Source organism: Carcharodon carcharias, chromosome 1 (genome assembly GCF_017639515.1).
Source record: "Carcharodon carcharias isolate sCarCar2 chromosome 1, sCarCar2.pri, whole genome shotgun sequence".
In the NCBI taxonomy this organism is placed as follows: domain Eukaryota; kingdom Metazoa; phylum Chordata; class Chondrichthyes; order Lamniformes; family Lamnidae; genus Carcharodon; species Carcharodon carcharias.
The window spans coordinates 178,958,793-178,978,100 of record NC_054467.1 but is presented as its reverse complement, the minus strand read 5'-3'; the positions used below and the strand labels follow the sequence as shown (position 1 = coordinate 178,978,100).

Here is a 19,308-nt window from a genome sequence, read left to right as displayed (position 1 = left end):
ATGAGACTTTAAAACCAATGTGTTGCACAATTTTGAACAGCAGGGGAGTTCTCCCTTATGTCCTGGCCACTACGTATCCCACAACCAATATCACTTGCTCTTTGTGAGAACATGTGTACAGGTTGACTGCGTGTTTCCGACAGCAGTGACTACACTTACAATGGCCGCACAGGGCATTGGGACGTTGTGAAGGCTGTTTTATAAAGGCAAGGCATTACTTATATAGAATTGAGTGTAACATGAAGGAAACACAAGACAGTTTTTCCATTCGTGATTGCTATCTAGAAAATGGCAACTTTGGTCTGTACAGTGAACGCTCACAGCCTTCCCACTGACATGGTTCACACGTGAAAGATGACCACAAAGGTGAGGTGTTAGAGGGCTCTTCAATGAACCAATGTCTTCAGAGAGGAGAAAGTCGGCAGGGAATGAATACTCGACGCAATCACGTTTATGCAGCGTTAAGCAGGCAATCAATTAAAGGATTGGATAAATGGACCGATTCATTTATTGACACAGATTTAGTAATGAACACAGATGAGAACTGGAGGGATTTGTAAGCAAGCAGCATTTATTAGTCATGAGAAGGAAACTGGGCTACAAACTAAATAAATAATTAAATGCTTAGTGAAATAAATCCATAGTGCCTCGTGAATTCAACATCTTAAAATAAAATATAAAATACATACAGTCGCCATGTACATTATTTTACAGGTTACAGTACTTTTTTTGCCATAGTAAATATCAGTGCATTTAGGTTGGATGTGGTTTCATTTGTTCTAAATTAAGTGGGTCAACTTCTAAATTGTTGTCATCAAGTTTCGGTTATTTCCTCCACCACCCCTGCATTTTAATGGCATATTTATCATTCCTATCTACATGCAGTAAACAATCTGACCTAACCACAGGTTCTCACCTAAACTAAAGCTATATTCCATAAATATAAACTAACCGCCACATCAATTTCTATGTATTTTCTATACCTGCATTTAACAATTTATTCGAATCGGATGCAATTTTATTCGGCTAACATTGATATAATGCTCTGTGGGAACAAACGTGACCGCGGTGTAACTGCGAAACATCTCATAACTCAGCGCTGAGCTCATTATCTGTCGGCCCAAAGAGCTGGAAGAGGGCCAGTGACTCTTCGTTCAAAGCCGCCAGCAACTTCAGTCTCGCTATACAGTTCTCCAACACGCAGGGCGAGTAATCGCTGAACTCTAGCTGGATACCTTCCTTGGGATATAACATACGATCGGCCAAGCTCAGGGCAGAGATGGCCAGCAAGGAAGGCGGGTAGCTATTGAAGGAGTAATCGGCGAAGCTGAGCTCAGCAAGGCGCCTGGCTAGGCGTTCAGCGCTGACGGCCCGGCTGCGTGGCTGCTGATGCTCCACCCTCGTGTTGGTGAAATAGTCCAAGAAAAAATCCACACTCGGTGCAGCCAGCTCGAAGTCGAGTTTGATTAGGATGATGCACTCCAGGTTCCGGAGCTGATCACCAGTAAAAGCATCACAGCAGAGGGAAAGCAGCTGTTTAATTTTGGGAGGGTGAACTTCAACCTGGGGAGATGGAATAAATAGAATCAAACAAAAAAAAGCAACATGTTGAGCTTCCGCCGTTATTTAGTCTTACTTCAGGATTTGAACGCACGCTTCAGCGATTTTCTGAGGGAGTGCCTTAAACCCATGCCCTGTTTGCCAGCCGGATGGATGCAAAAGATCCCTTGGCCCTCTCTGAAGCAGAACAGGGGCGGTTCCCCTGGCCGTCTGCTCAATATTCTTTCCTCAATCAATATTACAGAAATCAGACTAACTAGTCATCCATCTCATTGACTGTTTATGTGTATGTTCTATGTTCGAACAAATAATCAATGATTATTATTGCAGATGATATAAAGATAGGTGGAGGGACAGGTGGTATTGAGGAGGCTGGGAGGCTGCAGAAGGATTTGGACAGGTTAGGAGAATGGGCAAAGAAGTGGCAGATGGAATACAACGTGGGGAAGTGTGAGGTCATGCACTTTGGTTGGAAGAATAGAGGCATAGACTATTTTCTAAATGGGGAGAGAATTCAGAAATATGGAGTCCAGGATTCTCTTAAGTCCTAGTTCTGTTGAAGAGTCATGAGGACTGGAAATGCCAACTCTTTTCTTCACCGATGCTGCCAGACCTGCTGAGTTTTTCTAGGTAATTCTGTTTTTGTTTTGGATTTCCAGCATCCGCAGTTTTTTTGTTTTTATCGATGTGTTGCTGAGGCTTTATAAGGCTCTGGTCAGACCACATTTAGAATATTGTGAGCAATTTTGGGCCCCGTATCTCAGGAAGGATGTGCTGGCCCTGGAGAATACTGAAAGGCCTGGATAGAGTGGATGTGGGGAAGATGTTTCCATTAGTAGGAGAGACTATGACCCAAGGGCACAGCCTCAGAGTAAAGGGAAGACCTTTTAAAACAGAGATGAGGAGAAACTTCTTTAACCAGAAAGTGGTGAATCTGTGGAATTCATTGCCACAGAATGCTGTGGAGGCCAGGTCATTGAGTGTATTTAAGTCCGAAATAGATAGGTTCTTGATTGGTAAGGGGATCAAAGGTTACGGGGAGAAGGCGGGAGAATGGGGTTGAGAAACTTATCAGCCATGATTGAACGGCGGAGCAGACCCGATGGGCCGAATGGCCTAATTTCTGCTTCTATGTCTTATGGTCTTATGATTACATTTCAGAAATAGAAAATTGGCGAGGAAACTAGTTTGGTAATGAACACAAGTTGGACATGTGGCTGGATATAGCAGACTATTAAAACGTTGTAGTCTCTACACTCATTACAAATGCAGCTTCCTGCCGAGAACACGGGATTATGGAATCACCTTTATAAGGTGAATCACCCTTATACAGATATGAAAGTTATTTCATGCATTGTTAGTTTTCACTTAAGGCGTGATCAGGTGACACTTCATGTCATCACTGTTCAGTTATGATTCAGTGATGTTTAATGAGGTATTCTATTGCCTTTCATGTTGTTGCCTAGTGCTAAGCTGTCGACAAAAAAAGTTCCAGGCTTCCCACAGTGTATCTGAAATAAAAACAGTAAATGCTGGAAAAACTGCAGTATTTTGCTTCACGCTCCCCCTCCCCACCCCCCCATAATGCATGGCTCGGTGGGTAATGCTGCCGCACACCAATCAGGAAGGCCCTGGTTTGATGTCTTTGTTGGCGAGTTAGCTGATCTTAGCTGGGATGGTGCTGTGGGGGCATTTTATCTTATGTTAGAGAGGAGGTCACAGTATAAATTCCCATTCCGTATTCTAATCTAATGGCCTTATCCGCAAGGTATCCATGGATGTCAAGTCACCACAACACTCAGCTCATTGCGAACTTCCTCCCATCCTCGCCTTAGCCACCAATGTCTGTGCTCTGTGTCTAGCCTGGCACATGAAGACTTGCCCTCTGGGTGAAGTACTGCTCTGCCCATTGAAATGTTCCCCACTATGAGTATGTTCAGGGGAGAAAGCTGGCGGAAATATGCCAGTTATTTGTGGGAAGCCTAAAGCACCACGTTAGGCTCAGATCTGTAAATGGAAGAAGCAGGTACTCCCATAGCCAAATCAGAATTGACACTTTAATATCGCCTGTGACCAATATTCAGTCGATTTTAAGCTCCGTGAAATAAATGACGTGCATCTTTTATTCTGATTAATTTGACTTGCCGTTTTAAAGAGGGTTTCAGGAGCGGGCGCTGGAATAAGCCCAACCACTCACTTGTTTGCATGCAAGGAGAAGCGAAGTTACCCCAACAAGTTGGAAACAATCCGAAGCCACGGGGGTCGTTTGAAGGAAACGGTCCATGATGTTCACAGTGAGGCACATAGATTCAAAGGAGAAGTTAAAGTACCTGTGAACCGGGATCAGCCAGCTCACCAGTTTACATCGGTCTTCTGCAGTTACCTGTGAGGAGACAATAGCATACAGAAATATACATCCGAGCGACAGGTTTGTCATTAGATATTCACTCTAGTATAATGGTGCCTCTTTCGTCTGTTGCACCCTGTCCCCTTAAACTGCGGAAACCTCTCAGTCCTCCGAGTACAGATTCCGTCCTTCCAAACTTTGGCTGTGGGGATAAAACACTTAAGGTGAGTGTATTTGTGGCTACACTGCTAATGATGGGAGCAAACTGTGCCAATGAATCAGGAATTTCATATGACGGATGTACTGGGGCAGTGTGGAAATGTTTGAAATACAAGTGACTGGATGTTAGTGCCAGCGATGGTAGCTGCACTCGTGTCCGCCTGTGTAAACAGCGTGGTCAGCTATTCCATTCAAAATAACGTAAGCAGGCCAATTGTAAAAGAAGCTTACAACACTTCTGATATAAACAGTATTTGCAGCAATTATATTGGGCCATAAGAAATTCTGCGCTAAGCGGTTGGTTTTAAGGGCTGTCGAAATACTTCCATCGATTTGATGTTATTTCTTACCTGCAGCTGACCTGCCAAGCAATTCCGGGGGTGAAATTTCTTCTCAGATTCTCGATTAAGATCGTAACATTTCTCCCCGTATTCTCTAAAAATGTGTAAATCAAGCTGAGTAGTCAGCCCGCGGGAGGACCAGCTGTTTCTAAGAGCGGGACTGGCACAGTCTGCATCTGAGAGGCTCGAAGAAGGTGACAGGTCAACACAAATTCCGCTGTCACATCGGCTGGATGCTGGGCTCTGTTTTCTGTATCTTGGGCTCTTGGGTCTTTTAACCGGCGCTCTGACACTGGCGCAGCCAGGGATGGTTTCAGCCCTGTCTTCGGGAGTAACATCCTCATTCACCGCGTCCCGTCGCTTCCTTTTGGCGGGGCTGTACTGGCTAAGCAGCGGTTGCCGTGAAGGCTCTTCGCCCATAGCGCTGGCGACCATGGTTGCAGTGGCGGGGATCTGAAAGGCTCAGCTTTCATTCTGAATCCTACATCTGGCTCTCGGTAGCTGCAGCCTCGCGCGTTATTGGCCCGTCCGCCTGGAAAGTTGCCACGCTTTTTTTAATTTCACGTCACCCTGGCGCTGCAGGGTGGCAGTTTTCCCGGTCAAATGACCGCTCATCGTTCATTCCCCACCCATCTCTCCACCCCCACCCCCCCTCGCCTTGGCTGGGTTGCAATATCCGCGGCACGCGCCCACCTGTCGCATAGCAACGGGCTGAGTTGTCAATTTCAGCTGGGCTGATCTGCCCAGCAGCAAAGCTCCCGCCTGCCCCCGATTGGACCTGTAAGAATTCCGACAGTTTCTGCTGTAATCGAAGCACCAGAAACACTTAACAACCGGCACGTTGTTTCACAGACAAATACAGACAAAATAATCGCGAGGTGACAACACCAGACAAAGTAATCAGGATGTGAACAATGATCAAATTGGTGCCTCTGTCAGCATGGGAGAGCGATAAGAACAAGCCAACTGTAACGGCGATCAAGTACCAACTGAACTTCACCCAGGGAAACCGCGGAGACAGAAATGCACTGAATCTTCTAAACAAATGCTCCTTGTCATGCAAATGTCATGAGTTTTTAAAAAAAAATTACACTGTCCAATATGTGGAAGGGATTGTCGGGAAAATCTGAGTAAGAACGAGCCTTTAAAGGTGTGTGAAAGTTTGAGGCTAGATTTTCTTCAGTGTATCACGACTTTAACTTTAACATAAACAGAATTACCTGGAAAAACTCAGCAGGTCTGGCAGCATCGGCGGAGAAGAAAAGAGTTGACGTTTCGAGTCCTCATGACCCTTCTGTCGAAGGGTCATGAGGACTCGAAACGTCAACTCTTCTTCTCCGCCGATGCTGCCAGACCTGCTGAGTTTTTCCAGGTAATTCTGTTTTTGTTTTGGATTTCCAGCATCCGCAGTTTTTTTGTTTTTTTTTAACTTTAACATCACGTCTTAAATATCGAGGAAACGACACTTGAAGATTAAATATACCTGTTTATTTTTTGCAGTTGACGTTTATTGGATGTAAAACGAGGATTGTTAAAGGACAATTAAGTAGAATTAATAAAGAAATCGCAGTTACATGCCGGTACATAAATGTGTGATAGATTATTTATTTAAATTATCGGATAAATAAATAAACCAGAAAAAGCATGTTAAAACTAGCAATATTTTCAATGCCGAGGCCCAGATAGCAGATGCAGATTATTTCTGATTTTCAAATATCGCCTTACATTTAATCTCAATAACTCTGAAGGGACAATTCACATACATTTCCAAAACAAAGCTCCCACCAACCTGGCCTGCTTCCTGTAAAGTCGTTTTATTACCTGATGCTCATGCAAGGATATTTGCATTAAATAAAATGTTAATAGATGTTGAAGATTGTGCTTTGCATGATATTTGGTATTTGTTCTGAAATTCGTGATTTAGAAGGTATGATAATGAAATAAAGAGACAATGAGATAAACGCCTACTCTACACGTTTATAAATACAACATAATGGGGTTCCAACCGCCTCTAAAGTATGCATTGTCCGTTTCGCGAGTCTATTGAAATTGGAGTTCTGTTGTGCCGACAGTTTCCACCATGTCATACTCGAATACAGGAAAAAAAGAGGAGCGGGAGTTGCCGCGCTGAGCTCGGCGAAGGAGGGCTCCCCTGGGGAGTGATGTCAGACGCCAGGCACTGAGAGTCGCAGTTTCTCTGTACAGTCAGGCTGCAATCCGAGCCGAGACACATTCCAAGCAAACATATCAGGACCTCAGCAGCAAAGCGCTAACTACATACTGCACTATTAACGCTTCACCGAGTTTATGGGATTAGCAGCCAGTCAGTGCAAAAGCAACCAGCACAAGCTGTTCTCTCGCTGAAACGGAAATGGTCGATCAAGTCTTTCCACCTTTCACTACAATTCCTACTTTCATGTAATTGATCTAATTTGCTACTTCGAGCGCTGACATAATTCGTTTTAACTGTTGTTTTGGTTTGGTTTTAAATAAAATGGCACCAGTTTATATCTTGATGTTACAATATTGAAAGTTTAGGCCTGTTCTACTTAAATGCCCTTTAATTATCCTCGTTTTACATCCAATAAACGTCAACTGCAAAAAAATAAACGGGTATAGTTAATCTTCAAGTGTCGTTTCCTCGAGCTCGTTATTGTGTAACCATAAAAGTGGCTTTTGTAGAATATTAGAAATTAGAGAAAAATGGACGCCTGTAGTTGGCAGTGTTCTTGGAATAAAATAATACCAACAAAGAATAATTTATAAATACTTTTGAATGATTTTGATAAGTAATAAAGAAATCGCAGTTACATGCTGGTACATAAATGTGTGATAGATTATTTATTTAAATTGTGACGTTTGAAAACCATAAAAACACATGGACCGATTTATAATTTCAGACATTTTCTCTGGTATCAATCTTTCCAGTGGTTTCTGTTTATATTTCAGATTTCCAGTATCTGCAAGATTTTACCAGTTGTGTCAGCTTTGGCTCAGGGACAGCTGCTCACTTAATTCAGACAGCTGTGCGTCAAAGCCCCACTTCAGAGATTTAGAATCCGAGAATGATACAGCACAGAAGGAGGACATTTGGTCCATTTTATCTGTGCTAGTTCATTGGTAAAGCTATCAAATTAGTCCCACTGCTCTTACTTCATACTTCTGTAACTTTTTTCCCCTTTTTTTCCCCTTTTAAGTACTTATCCAATTTCTTTTTGAAAGTTACCATGTAGTCTGCTTTCACCATCTGTTCAGCCATTGTATTCCAAATCACAACAACTCAATGTGTAAAAAAAAACTTTCCTCATGTCTCCTCAGCTTTTTTGACAATCATCTTAAATTTATGTCCTCTGGTTGCTGACCCTTCTGTTACTGGAAACAGCTTGACTCTCCCCTTAACCTTTTCAGCACCAAGAGCAACAACCCAAGATTCTCCAGTCTTCCCACATCATCCCTGGTAATATTCAATGCCTCTCGAATGCCTTAATATCCTTCCTAAAGTGTGCCCAGGATTAAACACAATACTCCAGCTGAGGTCTAACCAGTGTTTTATAAAGGTTTAGCATATTTTCCTTGCTTTTGTCTGCTATTAATAACAGCATTCTCCACTTGTCCTGCCACTTTGAAAAATGTGTGCACTTATTCCTCCAGGGTCTATGTTCCTGCACAACATTTCAAATTGAACCACTTAGGTTATATTTTCTATCCTCATTTATTCTACCAAAATGTATCCTTCTCGATGTTCAATTTCATTTGCTACGTGTTAGCACAATACACGAACACAACATGTGGGCTGAAAGTGCAATGCAATACTGACAGAGAACTGTGCTGTCTGAGGTGCCATCATTCGTATGAGATATGAAATCCAATTCCTAAACAAAAACAGAATTACCTGGAAAAACTCAGCAGGTCTGGCAGCATCAGTGGAGAAAAGAGTTGACGTTTCGAGTCCTCATGACCCTTCGACAGAACTAGGCGAATCCCAGGAAGGGGTGAAATATAAACTGGTTTAGGTGGTGGTGGGGGGGTGGGGTTGGGTTGGGGGAGAGAATTGGAGGGGGGTGGTGTGGTTGTAGGCAAAAGCAGTGATAGAAGCAGATCATCAAAAGATGTCACAGACAGCAGAACAAAAGAACACATAGGTGTTGAAGTTGGTGATATTATCTAAATGAATATGCTAATTAAGAATGGATGGTAGGGCACTCAAGGTATAGCTCTAGTGGGGGTGGGGGGAGCATAAAAGATTTTAAAATATTTTAAAATAATGGAAATAAGTGGGAAAAAGAAAAATCTATATAATTTATTGGAAAAAAACAAAAAGGGGGAAGAAACAGAAAGGGGGTGGGGATGGAGGGGGGAGGTCAAGACCTAAAGTTGTTGAATTCAATATTCAGTCCGGAAGGTTGTAACGTGCCTAGTTGGAAGATGAGGTGTTGTTCCTCCAGTTTGCGTTGGGCTTCACTGGAACAATGCAGCAAGCCAAGGACAGACATGTGGGCAAGAGAGCAGGGTGGAGTGTTGAAATGGCAAGCGACAGGGAGGTTTGGGTCATCCTTGCGGACAGACCACAGGTGTTCTGCAAAGTTGTCGCCCAGTTTACGTTTGGTCTCTCCAATGTAGAGGAAACCACATTGGGAGCAACGAATGCAGTAGACTAAGTTGGGGGAAATGCAAGTGAAATGTTGCTTCACTTGAAAGCAGTGTTTGGGCCCATGGACGGTGAGGAGAGTGGAAGTGAAGGGGCAGGTGTTACATCTTTTGCGTGGGCATGGGGTGGTGCCATAGGTGGGGGTTGGGGAGTAGGGGGTGATGGAGGAGTGGACCAGGGTGTCCTGGAGGGAACGATCCCTACGGAATGCCGACAGTGCGGGTGAAGGGAAGATGTGTTTGTAGTGACATCATGCTGGAGTTGGCGGAAATGGCAGAGGATGATCCTTTGAATGCGGAGGCTGGTGGGGTGATAAGTGAGGACAAGGGGGACCCTATCATGTTTCTGGGAGGGAGGAGAAGGCGTGAGGGCGGATGCGCGGGAGATGGGCCGGATACGGTTGAGGGCCCTGTCAACGACCGTGGGTGGAAAACCTCAGTTAAGGAAGAAGGAGGACAAGTCAGAGGAACTGTTTTTGAAGGTAGCATCATCGGAACAGATGCGACGGAGGCGAAGGAACTGAGAGAATGGGATGGAGTCCTTACAGGAAGCGGGGTGTGAGGAGCTGTAGTCAAGGTAGCTTTGGGAGTCCGTAGGCTTGTAATGGATATTGGTGGACAGTCTATCACCAGAGATTGAGACAGAGAGGTCAAGGAAGGGAAGGGAAGTGTCAGAGATGGACCACGTGAAAATGATGGAGGGGTGGAGATTGGAAGCAAAATTAATAAATTTTTCCAAGTCCTGACGAGAGCACGAAGCAGCACCGAAGTAATCATCGATGTACCGGAGAAAGAGTTGTGGAAGGGGGCATCTTCCGACTAGGCACTTTACAGCCTGCTGGACTGAATATTGAATTCAACAACTTTAGGTCTTGACCTCCCCCCTCCATCCCCACCCCCTTTCTGTTTCTTCCCCCTTCCTTTTGTTTTTTTCCAATAAATTATATAGATTTTTCTTTTTCCCACTTATTTCCATTATTTTAAAATATTTTAAAATCTTTTATGCTCCCCCCACCCCCCACTAGAGCTATACCTTGAGTGCCCTACCATCCATTCTTAATTAGCATATTCGTTTAGATAATATCACCAACTTCGATACCTATGTGTTCTTTTGTTCTGCTGTCTGTGACATCTTTTGATGATCTGCTTCTATCACTGCTTTTGCCTACAACCACACCACCGCCCTCCACTTCTCTCCCCCCACCCAAACCCACCCCCACACCACCTTAAACCAGTTTATATTTCACCCCTTCCTGGGATTCGCCTAGTTCTGTCGAAGGGTCATGAGGACTCGAAACGTCAACTCTTTTCTTCTCTGCCGATGCTGCCAGACCTGCTGAGTTTTTCCAGGTAATTGTTTTTGTTTTGGATTTCCAGCATCCGCAGTTTTTTGTTTTTTGTTTTTAAATCCAATTCCTGGTTGCCTTTTAGGCAGACATACATCATTTCACATTACTATTTGAAGAAGATCAGGGGAATTCCCCTTGTTATCCTGTTCAATATTTATACCTAAAGCAGATTATCTGGTTATTCCTGTTTGTGGGGCTTTACTTTGTGTTAATTGGCTACTGTGTTTCCTACATTAAAACAGTGACTGCATTTCAAAAGTATTTTGTTGGCTGCAAGTTTCCTACCATTGATCTGGATGATCAACATCACCACATATTTCCATCTCCAGAATATTGCTCAACTTTGCTCTTACTTCAGTTTATCTGCTGTTGAAACCTCAATTCATACCTTGAGACTTACCTCTCAACTTAATTATTCCACAGGCGGGATGAGGTTTCCAAAAGAAAATAAAAATAAGATCAAAATTTTTAAATTTCATTTATAATATGATGGAACATGTTTTATAACATTTTAAAAATCTTGCTTTCTAATTTTTAAAACTGTTCATCTCCTTGAGGCAGCTCTGTGCCTCGGAGATTTTCAAGCATGCATGCACAAGGTTCGTGCTCACCTCCTCCCCTCCCCCCCTACACAGGCAGTGCTAAGTGCTACCACTTGCATTTCACACCTGGTGTTAAATCGCAGTCTGGCCCCGATCTCAGGCAGTCCCCACCCTCCACTGCCGAGCCCGCCCAACAAGGGCAAAATTCTGCCCTATGTCTTCCTTGCACCAATTCCTGTTTAGCCATCTCCAATGTGTTAACTGATCTACGTTGGTTAATTTTAAAATTCTCATCCTCGTTTTCAATCCCTCAATGGCCTTTCCCCTCCCTGTCTCTGTAATCTCCTCCAGCTGAATAAACCCACTAAATCTCTGAACTCCACCAGTTTTGACCTCTTGAGCATTCCCTATTTTAACACTCTATCTTTGGCAAGCATCCTTCAGCTGCCTAGAATTCCCTTCTTAATTCTCATATATCTTTCCTCCTTTAAGATGCTCTTTCCACAACATTCCCGTAAAGTACCTTGGGATGTTTTGTTACATTAAAGGCACTATGGAAATGCAAGTTGCTGTTGTTAAAGTACTGGAATGTCCTGGGCTCATGAAAGGCACAATATAAATAAAAAATCTTTCATTCAATGTATTGTCATTAATTCTGCCCCTCTATAATCCAGAAAATGCATTATTGGCTATTATCTGCTCATCATAATTGTATTATCCAAGGATTAGTTGCAGCAATTTGTTTACTGTATTTATAATAGTTTTGTGCTATCATGTCATTCTCTTTGGTGTGACAGAATATTAAATACAGAAGTTTCCTTTTATAGCTTAAAGCAACTCAATAGGTCTAAGGCACAATTTGGTAAATACAAAGTGATGCACTGCAGAAATACAGCGCGCAAAGTACATTATGGATTAGGCATCTGTTTTAATGACTCCTCCTGAAGAAAGTTAATAGTCTTTTCTTGCTTGAAACACCAAATCCTTGATAGTACACTAAAGAACAATTTCCTTTTTTTCTCCTTCCAACATGCACTTTTTATCACTGAGATACTTACAAACTCAGCAAAGACTATAAGAAGCTGCTAGCCTTTCCCATTGTCCTGGAAATTTTCAATTAGGGTCTTTCCCAAACAACGAGAAATAAAACCATAAAAAACGTGACTAATGTTATCCAAATTACCCAGGAGATATAATGCTTGCTTCTTGTTTTGGTCCGTGGGACTGCTCTTGCATGATTCCAATGCAGCCAGCACCTATCCATCAATGGATTTTCTACCCACTTCACATAATGTCCTCCATTGGCTCCTCCTCACTTACATGTTGCCTTTTGGTTGCATCATCCACACTGATAGCAGCCTCCAGACTCTGGCTTCAGCCTACCTTTGCAATGGCATCCAGCTTTATTTCACCTCTCAAGCCCTTCAGTCCAACTTTGGCCTGCTGAGCAGCCCCTCTGCCTTGCTGTCTACTATTTGTTGCAGAGCCTTTGACTGTTCTTGACCTTTTTATTAATCATTCATAGATGACATACAATGACAGCAATTCGCCTGGTAGGAGTAGCTACAAGCAGCAGCATGAATGTGGGCATTGTTGTCCAGGCCAGTATTTATTGCCCTGAGAAAGGTGCTGGCTAGAACCAGTGCCATCCAGGAAGTACACCAATGGTGCTATTAGGGACCAAAGTTCCAGGGTTTTGACTCAATGATGGTGAAGGAACAGCAATATATTTACAAGTCAGGAGGGTGTGTAACTTGGAGGGGAACTTGCCGGTGGTGGCGTTCCCATGCATCTTCTGCCTTTGCTCTTCTGAATGGTAGAGGTCACAAAGAGCCTGTCAAAGGAGCATTGGCAAGTTGCTGCAGTGCGTTTTGTAGATCGTATTGCAGCCAAGGTGCTCATGTGGGGGATGGAGTATGAATCAAATGGACTGCTTTGTTCTTGATGGCGTCGAGCTTCTTGAGTGTTGATGAAGCTGCACTCATCCAAGCAAATGGGGAGTATTCCATCAGACTCCTGGCTCTTGTCTTGCAGATTGTGGACAGGCTTTTGGAAGCCAGGAGGTGAGATATTTGTCACAGAATTCCCAGACTCTGACCTGCTCTTGCAGCCATAGTAATTATATGGCTGGCCAGTTAAGCTCCTGGTCAATAGCAACCCCAAGATGTTGATGGTGGAGGATTCAGCAATGGTAATGCCATTGATTGTCAAGGGAAGGTGGTTAGATTCTCTCTTGTTGGAGATTCATTGCCTGGCACTTTTGTGGCACAAATGCTAATCGCCATTTGTCAGCCTAAACCTGAATGTAGCCCAGGTCTTGCTGCAAGCGGGCACGGAATGGTTCAGTATCTGAGGAGTTGTAAATTGAACTGAAAATTGTACAATCATCAGTGAATATACCCATTTCTAACTTTATGATGGAAGTAGAGCAGCTGACGATGGGTAGACCTAGGACACTACCCTGCGGCAATGTCTTGGGACTGAGATTATTGGTTTTGAATAATCACATCATCTTCCTTTGTATTCGGTATTTCTCCAGCCATTGGAGAGTTTTCCCTCTTACTCCCATTTACTTCAATTTTGCTAGGTTTCTTGATGTGACACTCAATCAAATGCTGCCTTGATGATGTCAAGGGCAGTCACTCTCACCTCACCTCTGGAATTCAGCTCTTTGGTCCATGTTCAGACCATGGCTGTAATGAGGCCTGGAACCAAGTGGCCCGGACAGAATTCCATCTCTAAACTCTTTCATCTCTCTTCTTCTCTCTCCACCTTTAAAAAACAACTTGAAATCAATTTTTGATCAAGCTTTAAGTTCTCTCCCGTAACTAACTCATGGTGACGGTGTCGTTTTTTTTTAAGTCTTGTAAAAGCCTCTAAAGCACTTAGGTCATTTTTCTGCACTAAATATATAAACGTCAGTTGTTTGTACTAACAGCAGAAAAAATGAAAACAAATTTGAAACAGTAATGCACATGGGCCTATACATGTGAATACATGTGTTTTTTTAAGAAATGTCTCCATTTCTTACTCAGGCATTACTTAAGATTGGTAGAGGAGAAAGCACTGAGAAAGCTGACCAAGGGAGAGCAATATCTGTCAGGAAAGTCAATAGTAAAACCCCTCACAACATCCATAACCTGACAGCAGAAGTCAGTATGGTTGAATTACTCCCTTTAATTCATCATTTGCTTTGTACAATCTCACAGTGATGATGCTGCAGTTAATTTAATCGAAAACAATAGATAGCAAGGAATGTTATGAAACTGTAATCTGATTGCAGGTTATAGCAATAGTTCAAAACTCAAAATTACATCAAAAATTGATTTCAAGATGTTTCTTAAAGGCCTCATTACAGCTTTGGTCCGAACATGGAATTACTCAGAATTACAGAGCTCTATTCTGAGCCAACTCCATGAATACTCTTTATTTTGAATGTATTCCAGGTCTGTTTACCTTCCATTCAAATTTCAGGCAGTTATCAAGTATGTGATAATTATAAGCATGTTCATAAACATGTGCAGCGACCTGTAAAGAAAATATTGCCTCAATGCAGCCAGATATCAATTCTGCAAATTTATTGTGAAAGTGTCTGTTGCTCTGTAGAAGATATTAGAAAGCAATAATTCATACATTACAATTACTTAATATTTAATAATAAAGCAGAAATGTTCAAATGCATATAAAATTAGAAATCAACAAGTCAACTGGCATCCGTCCGTCTCAGGAGATGATGGACTGTTCCCAATGTTTATGTCACTTCTGAATTGGACATTGTCTGTTGTGGCTGTGGAGGTCGATTCATGAGTGGCAGTCCCTTCCACAGCTGGCACTGATGAATAACGTTGACTGGAGATCGACTTATGTTTTTTCCTTCCAGCGGGCTCTCTTTTCCGTGCAATCTGGCCATCTCTTTTGTCCTCTGCTTTTTCCACACCCTTTCTGACTGCTTGTCTCCAGAAACTCCAATCAGCAGTGAGGAGTCCCCATGCATCGACTCCTACCCAAGTCAACTTGAGGTCTCGCTTTTCTACGTCCTTGCATCACAGACATGGGTGACCTGCTGGTCTCATGCTGGTAGCAAGCTCACCATAGAGCATTCCTTTGGGGATGTGGCCATTATCCATTTGGCTCACATGACCCAGCCAATGGAGACACCACTAACTTAAGAGTGCAAACATGCTGACAATCCCTGCATGCTGGTGTACTTCCATGTTCAGCACTCTGTTCTGTCAGGAGATGCCCAAAATAGGCAGCAGAGGTGGAAGCTGTTCAGCCACTTTTCTTGGCTTGCACAAATTGCTTACGCTTCAGTACGGTAAAGGAGGATGCAGAGAACACAAGCCTGGTACACATGGAAATTTGCATTTTTGGTGAGTATGCTGTTGGTCCACACTCAACCTCTCTGCAGCCTTGACAATCCTGATGCTGATTTCAGCATCAATGGACAGGTTGTGGACAGGTTGCTGGTAATTTTTGATCCAAGGTATGTGAAGTTGTCGATGACCTCCAGAGTGAGGTTGTCAGTGTTGATGGAAGGTAGAGTCTCTATGCCCTGGCCCATAACTTTGGTCTTCCTGACACTGATTGTTAGTCCAAATTCCTTGCAGGCCTGGGAGAACCGATCTACAAGCTGCTGCAAGTGAGCTTCAGTATGGGATGCCAGTGCAGTGTCATCAGCAAACAGCCACTCATGACACTTTGGTCTTGGTGAGTAGCCTTGTCAAATTGAACAGCTTTCGTCAGCTCTGGCATATAGGTAGGTACCTTCATCTGAGTCACTGAAAGTGTACAGGTGCAGCATGAAGAAAAATGTACCAAAGAGAGTTGGTGCCAGAACGCAACCCTGCTTTAGCGCACTGCTGATCTTGAAAGCATCTAATGTACTGATCCACTGTAGTTGACGGAACTGAGCACGTTCTCATGAAAAGAAGAAATTACACCCAGGATTCCAGACAAGTAGCCTATTTTCTGCAGCAGTTTAAAGTGTCCAGCTGCTGACAGGATCAAAGGCCTAGGTGAGGCAATGAAGGTAATGTCAGCACTACTCACAGCAAATCTCCTGTAACTGCTGAAGTGAGAACACCATGACCACTGTCAATCTGCCAGCTCTGAAGCCACAATGAGACTCAGGCTAGATGGGTGACACCAGGATTTGTAATTTGGTCAGAGCAATGCAAGCAAAGACCTTCCTCACAATACTGAACAAGGAGATGCCTCAGTAATTGCTGCAGCTACTATGATCCCCTTTGTTTTTGTACAAGATTTGCAATATTGCAAATATCATACGTCTTGTGGCACAAATCTTTCCTTCGTGCAGACACACAAAAGTTCACTGAGATGCTGCAGCAGTGTCTGTTTTCCACCTTTGATGGTTTCAGGTGTAATGCCATAGTTTCCTGGGGCTTTAAGACTGGTCATGGCTGGATTGGTCATTGACCTTTTTGAGCTCTACAATGATGGGCCCGTTGTTCAGCTCCTCCATAACAGGAAAATCTGGAAGGGTACTGAGAGCTTCTACATTCTCTGTGCTGTAGAGTTCGTGGTAGTGCTTCATCTACTTTTCCATCTACTTGCTAGGTTCAATGATGATTATCCCTGCCTCTTCAAGGGGGATGAGTTGGTTGCTGCTGGGTCTATTGCTTTCCTGATCCCTTCATACATCTCTTTAGCATCCCCTGATCAGCAGATCGCATGTTGCTGCAGAGTTTCACCAGTATCAATTGGCACAGTGTTGAGCAGTCTGTTGAGACTTGATTCTGGCAGCTCTGGGAGCATCTAGATTAATCAATTTAATCAACAATTAAGTAATAAGCATAGCATGTCACTAATGATGGATTAGTAAAGTATTTTTCATTGGAGCACAAGAGTCAACAATTAGGACCTGTATTAATTTGTGTCTTCCACCATCTTGAATACATTTTTAAATATATATTTTCAAGATACGTATATCACTGGCTTCTTTTTGAACTGCTGTAGTTTGTGTGGTGAAGATCTTGTTATTCTTTGTTGTGGTTTGATAGACCTCTTCAGAAAGCAGTCAAGAATCAACTATGCTGGTGCTGATCTGGAGTGCTGGCCAGACTGTGTTAGTTCATAAGTTTCATTCCATAGAGAATGTTAATGAATTAATTGGTGGTCTACAACAATGTGAAGCTTTGTATGATTAGAAATTGTTATTTATTTTCAGTACACTCGATAAAATTCAATCCAAAATCTCAAACGTCCATGAACTCTCATGCTCTAGAATATTAGTCCAGGCCTCTGGCTTATTAGCCAATAGAATAACAAGTATGCCACCGTATCCTAAAATTTTAAAATTTGCCATTATCAATGTGAATCATTATTTTTATTTTCCATATTTTTCATTGCTCTTGAAAATATGATTTCAGTAAACATTTTGAAAAAATCATTCTTGGACTAAGGGCACCACTATCAAGGTCAGCAGTTATTGGCCATGCCTTGAGATGATAATGGTGAGCTGCCTTTTTGAACTGCTGCTGCCTGTCATGGTGAAGGTACTTCCACAGTGCTGTAAGGTAGAAAGTTCCAGGATTTTGACCCAGCATCAATGATGAACAGTAATATGCTTCCAATTCAATGGTGTGGCTTGGAAGGGAGCTTGGGGGTGAAAATGCTCCCATGCTCCTGCGGTGTTCCTTTTCGGTGGTAAAGGTCATGGGTTCGGAAGGTGCTGTCAAAGAAGCTTTGGTGAGTTGCTTGCAGTGTATCTTTTAGATGGTGCTCATTGCAGCCTGGTGCACCTGTAGTGAAGGGATGAATGTTTAAGATGGTGGGTGAAGCACCAATCAAGTGGACTGATTGTGTTGAGCTTTTTGAACATCATTGCAGCTGCACCCAACTAGGCAGTAGACCCAAACCCTGATCTGATAGCCATGGCATTTATGTGGTTGGCTCAGTTTAGTTTCTGTTAAACATAGAAAATAGGAGGAGGAGTAGGCCATTCAGCCCTTCGAGCCTACTCTGCCATTCATCATGCTCATGGCTATCATTCAACTCAATAGCCTGCTCCCGCTTTCTCCCCATATTCTTTGATCCCTTTCACCCCAAGAGCTATATCTAACTCCTTCTTGAAAACGTACAACTACTTTCCTCAACTGACCTCAACTACTTTCTGCAGTAGCGAATTCCACAAGCCCACCACTCTCGGGGTGAAGAAATTTCTCCTCATTTCAGTCCTAAATGGTCTACTCCTATCCTCAGACTGTGACCCCTGGTTCTGGACTCCCCCACCGTCGGGAACATCCTTCCTGCATCCACCCTGTCTAGTCCTGTTAGAATTTTGTAGGTTTCTGTGAGATCCCCCCTCATTCTTCTGAACTCCAGCAAATATAATCCTAACCAACTCAATCACTCCTTATATGTCAGTCCTGCCATGTATCAGTATGGTAAACCTTCGCTGCACTCCCTCTATAGCAAGAACATCCTTCCTCAGATAAGGAAACCAAAACTGCACACAATATTCCAGGTGTGGTCTCACCAAGGCCTTGTGTAATTGCAGCAAGACATCCCTGTTCCTGTACTCGAATCCTCTGGCTATGAAGACCAACATACCATTTGCCTTCTTTACCGCCTGCTGCACCTACATGCTTATCTTCAGCGACTGGTGTACGAGGACACCCTGGTCTCGTTGCACATTCCCCTCTCTCAATTTATAGCCATTCAGATAATAATCTGCCTTCCGGTTTTTGCTACCAAAATGGATAACCTCACATTTATCCACATTATACTGCATCTGCCATGTATTTGCCCACTCACTCAGCTTGTCCAAATCACACTGAAGCATCTCTGCATCCTCCTCACAGCTCACCCCCCGATCCAGCTTTGTGACACCTGCAAATTTGGAGACATTACATTTAGTTCCCTCATCTAAATCATTAATATATATTGTGAATAGCTGGGGTCCCAGCACAGATCCCTGTGGCACCCCACTAGTCATTGCCTGCCAATAAAAAGACCCGTTTATTCCTACTGTTTGTTTCCTGTCTGCCAACTAGTTTTCTATCCATCTCAGTACACTACCTCCAATCCCATGCGCTTTAATTTTACATGCTAATCTCTTGTCGAAAGCCTACTGAAAGTCCAAATAAACCACATCCACTGGCTCCCCCTCATCAACTCTACCAGTTACATCCTTGAAATATTCCAGTAGATCTGTCAAGCATGATTTCCCTTTCATAAATCCATGCTGACTGTCCGATTCTGCCACTTTTTTCCAAGTGCTCAGCTATTAAATCTTTTATAACGGACTCTAGAATTTTCCCCACTACAGAAAGTAGTTG

At 43.1% G+C, this 19,308-nt stretch overlaps 1 protein-coding gene across 1 annotated transcript; it reads right to left on the bottom strand.

Moving 5' to 3' along the window:
- Positions 1-1,053: 1,053 nt before the first annotated feature.
- Positions 1,054-4,902, bottom strand: LOC121275680 (cyclin-O). The gene is made up of 3 exons (XM_041183221.1): positions 4,477-4,902; positions 3,758-3,943; positions 1,054-1,563 (listed from the first exon to the last, which is right to left on the bottom strand). Exons 1-3 carry the CDS (start codon positions 4,900-4,902, stop codon positions 1,087-1,089), a joined length of 1,089 nt encoding a protein of 362 aa, XP_041039155.1. The 3' UTR covers positions 1,054-1,086.
- Between the last annotated feature and the right edge of the window lie 14,406 nt (positions 4,903-19,308).

What these genes read in the sequence shown, in the direction of transcription:
- LOC121275680 (XM_041183221.1), bottom strand. Translation starts at nt 4,902, where the DNA reads ATGGTCGCCAGCGCTATGGGCGAAGAGCCTTCACGGCAACCGCTGCTT. An exon ending in GCTTGGCAGGTCAGCTGCAG is followed by an intron (nt 3,944 to 4,476) that starts GTAAGAAATAAC and finishes GTCTCCTCACAG; the next exon opens with GTAACTGCAGAAGACCGATG. An exon ending in TTCTCCTTGCATGCAAACAA is followed by an intron (nt 1,564 to 3,757) that starts GTGAGTGGTTGG and finishes CCATCTCCCCAG; the next exon opens with GTTGAAGTTCACCCTCCCAA.